Source organism: Aplysia californica, unplaced genomic scaffold (genome assembly GCF_000002075.1).
Source record: "Aplysia californica isolate F4 #8 unplaced genomic scaffold, AplCal3.0 scaffold02786, whole genome shotgun sequence".
Taxonomy (NCBI): domain Eukaryota; kingdom Metazoa; phylum Mollusca; class Gastropoda; order Aplysiida; family Aplysiidae; genus Aplysia; species Aplysia californica.
In genome coordinates, this window is record NW_004800056.1 from 1,200 (window position 1) to 5,271 (window position 4,072).

The following is a 4,072-nucleotide window of genomic DNA, read 5'->3' on the forward strand; positions in this document are numbered from 1 at the left end:
ACAAAAATAAACAACAACACGAACCCAATCCGAGTGCCAAATTAAGATAATGGTCATGATCATAATCCGAAGTTATCATTTGCTTTAAAATGTATAAGTTGCCTGTTCTTTGATGTTCTACGTCATAAGGTGGTAAGGGAGGTGTCCGCTGATTGTCTGTCGCAATTTTGAACCTCAGTAACAATGATTGTGATGGCAAACCGGAGAAGGCGGAGATGCAGAAGGAGGAAAGGAAGGGGGGGGGGGGGATGAAATCTTTTATTCATTATTCTGTTCTCTGTACGGCGTGATCAGGATGGTCACTAATTCTTTTCCCCAGAGAGGCTTCCACGATGTTCGTAACTTTGATCACACTGGAACGATTCTTAGTCATCAAATACCCGTTCGGTGAATATCGTTTTTCGACTCTTGCCGCTTACTTGTCGTGTCTTGGAGCCTGGGTACGTTGCTGTTGTTGCTGCTATTCCCTTTCCTCCTTCCCTTCAACTTTTATCAAATTGTGAAGAATAGAAGATTTTTCTATGGCCTGTTGTTACTGCTGTCTTTTGTTTCGTTATGTTAAAAGCAATGGGTGAAAAGAAAATGGACCTCATTCTTCTATGCATTATTTTTGTTACAATAAAACGAAACTACATGTATAAGTACTACGTACATATATAATTTCACATTTACTAGTTTTAATCTTTTAGCTTTAATGGCATAAAATGTCAGTAAAGATGTTCAAAAGACTTGGTAGATGGTCATATCGTATGATGTGATAATATTTATGATGGTCTTCCCTGATTGAAGAAAAGGAAGCGTGTACATGCATGCATTGATATATTGAGCCAATGTTATAAATAATTGATTCATCCGACCAAGGAAGTGCATGCTCATTACATCTATGTGTTCATTCATTTATCACTTTTAGTATCTTAACCCTTATATTATATGTCTAACTGTTTTTCTAAATACGAATATGTTATACTCATCAACAAATAGAGAAGAACCAAAACAAGGACAGCAAATACATGCTTTCCAAAATCAAAGAAGTAAGTGGGATAAAAGGATGCTCAAATACAGGATGCATAAGATCAAAGGGAGGGGATATTGTAATGGAAGGGTTGGCCCAGAACAACATACTTAGGGAACCTAAACAAATGGATAACAGGGAAAGATCAGGGAAACGTAGCTTTTTTGAGAGCATCCGAGCAAAGGAATGAATGGAAAACCATGATCGCCCATGTCTGTCGCAGATCTGGCACTGGATGATGATGATGATGATGATGATACTCATCGAATATTGCTGTCTTTCAGCTGGGATTGAGCATCCCTCTTAGCATAATATGATGGTCCTGCCAGACAGGGTCGAAGCCCGCTTCCTGAATGATCTACTCATAAACTGCGTGGATGGGGGCATCAAACACCTATTACAACTTTCACTATACTAATCGATCGAGTTACCTTCTATCTATGAAACGATATTAAATAATTTATCATACCGTACATGTGCAAGTACCCATTAACACGAGTTATTTCGCTCTTACTCCTTCAGTGCATCAGCATTCTTATCGCCGCTGTGCCTTTCTTCCCGGGCCACGAGGATTGGGCTCTGTTCTCAGCCAGCAGCCTCTGTCTCGCGGTTCCTCTGGACAATGCTCAACACCCCGGCCACATCTTCTCCTCGGTGGTATACATGGGCATCAACTTTGTCATGTTTGTGCTGCTAGCCGGTGGGCAGTGGGCTGTCTACAGGTTTGTCTGCTAGATTGCTTGTCGATCGGTGGAATAGATGATTCCACGGAGAAGGAAACATGAATTCCTAGATGGAAAATTAAACGACGCTAAAGAAAGTCAAAATTAATGCCTTCTTATCGGCATACACCACGAACACACTGCGTCTGTGTGCTGTAAATGTGTACCTTATGAATAATCAGTTTAATCAATTAAATTATAATTTAATTTTTGGTTGTTCTGTTTTTTTATTTTGCTTTTTTTGTTAATGGAAAGGGAGGTGGGGGGACTAAGTGACTTAATGTCGCCTCTTTGGTCAGATGTCGCCAGCATCGTTATTCGAATCTCCGCACAGATCATCATGTATTGATACGTTAGATTATATAAAGATATAGATATATAGATACAGATATATTGTAAGTATATATGATATATAGATATGATATAATGCAAATATTGATATGCTATAGACATGTACATAATAGTATATTACATACACACAAACATAAACAGACAGACAGGCACACAGACGTACATAATGAGAGAGAGAGAGAGAGAGAGAGAGAGAGAGAGAGAGAGAGACAGTCAGACACAGAGAGAGAGAGAGAGTGAGAGAGAAAGAGAGAGAAAGAGAGAAAGAGAGAGAGAGAGAGAGAGAGAGAGAGAGAGAGAGAGAGAGAGAGAGAGATAGAGAGAGAAACACGTTTTTTGTGTTTGGTTTTTTTTTCTTCGTCTTCAGGGCGATGTCGGCAAACTCTCGTACCAAATTCGTCGGCAAATGTGCTAGAAAAGCTCGCCGTCAAGAGATTGCAGTGGCGAGACGGTTGTCCGTGATTGTTATAAGCAACTTCCTGTCTTTTTGCCCCATTGCAGTTTTGGGTACGACTTCGGATATATCCAAGAAATATGTATAACAATGTACAATTCTGTTTGTTTGTTTTTTTAATCTTTGATGTAAGTACAATAGTGGGCGTTTGTTTAGATTATAAATGAATAGATCGAAAGTCTAATTATATTGCATTTAAATGAAATTATTACTTTGGTCGAAGGTGGGGGTGGGGAGGCATGAAGCCAATGGGGTCAGTCAATGTTAGTCGTACACCTTAGCCTATAAAAATCTAGATTCTATATTGTAGAAAAGATGTGCCAACATTGATTTCCGTCGTTATTCAATGGAGAAATTTCAAAATCTACTAAAGACTAAATATCGGCGTTGTTATTGGATATCTTCATATAGGCTACAATGCATCTAAAACCGTGACTTTTTGTCTTATTTATATAATCCAAAGTTATAGTTATTTTGAGCGTTGGTTTCTAAGAGAGTTTTCTCTGCTGCTTTCAATCAGATACGGGTACCTAATTGCTTTACTTGTATATCTATTGGGTTTTTTTTTAATATTTAAAATGCTTGCTGGTCCAATTCCCAGGTAACGTCTTTTTCGATCATTTTACATCCATATCTACTACATTCTCAGAAACAAGCAAAACTATTAGGTTTGAAGTAATAAACTATAAATATTCCTTCGATAAAAAACTATTTTTAAAAAATGTTCCAAGCTACTGTTGCTAACAGGTCTTCGATATCATAACGTTCTATAGTATACAGTATGTAATTTTCGGAATGGATCTCAGGTTATGATACTATTGATACACTTGTTTGCTGGTACATTTTGGTCAAGTCCGATACTCTAGACTTTATTTATAATCATCTGCGTTCCGTCCGTGATGTTTAAGCTGAGATCTGAACTATAATATCTCTAGGCTGTGTGTGTGTGTGTGTGTATGTGTGTGTGTGTGTGTGCATTAATGTATATTGCTTGAGAAGAAAGGAAGTAGTAAGAAAGGTTTTTGAAAAATGGGTATTCCAATGTAAAGCGCATTGAGCTACTTTTTTTTGGAAATGCGCTCTATAAATGTTATATATTATATATTATTAGGCTTACTGCGGCTACTGAAGGGTGTGGAGGACATGCAGCGAGCCTACGTGTGGACGGCTGTCCTTATACTGCCCATCAACTCAGCCCTCAACCCCCTCCTGTATACACTGCCAAGCATAAAGAACAAATGGGTATGCGTCTTTGCAGAACTTTATAGTGTCTTCTCATTAAGACAAAAGGGGAAATAGTGTGTGTGTGTGGGGGGGGGATGGGGGGTGGGGGTGGTTAAGTGGTGTGTAATCAGAATGCTCGATCCCTACTTAATGTATATCAGGTTCAGTTAAGAAGAAATAACAGAAATATGTTAGTTCACAAAGATAAATCGCTCTATTAACTCAGTGCAGTCTAATCTGAGAAAACGTGTTACAGATTCTAACGCCTAAGTTCGTCAGTTATCAGCAATATCAACGATACATAAAAAT

General features: G+C 38.4%; 1 protein-coding gene across 1 annotated transcript; it reads left to right on the forward strand.

Moving 5' to 3' along the window:
• Nucleotides 1-332: 332 nt before the first annotated feature.
• LOC101853139 (relaxin receptor 2-like) lies at nt 333-3,781 on the forward strand (the record flags this gene model as incomplete). The annotated part of the gene is made up of 4 exons (XM_005113494.1): nt 333-440; nt 1,535-1,734; nt 2,453-2,592; nt 3,651-3,781. Coding segments are annotated over exons 1-4 (579 nt in total), but the record flags the coding sequence as incomplete, so codon positions are not given.
• Nucleotides 3,782-4,072: the final 291 nt, after the last annotated feature.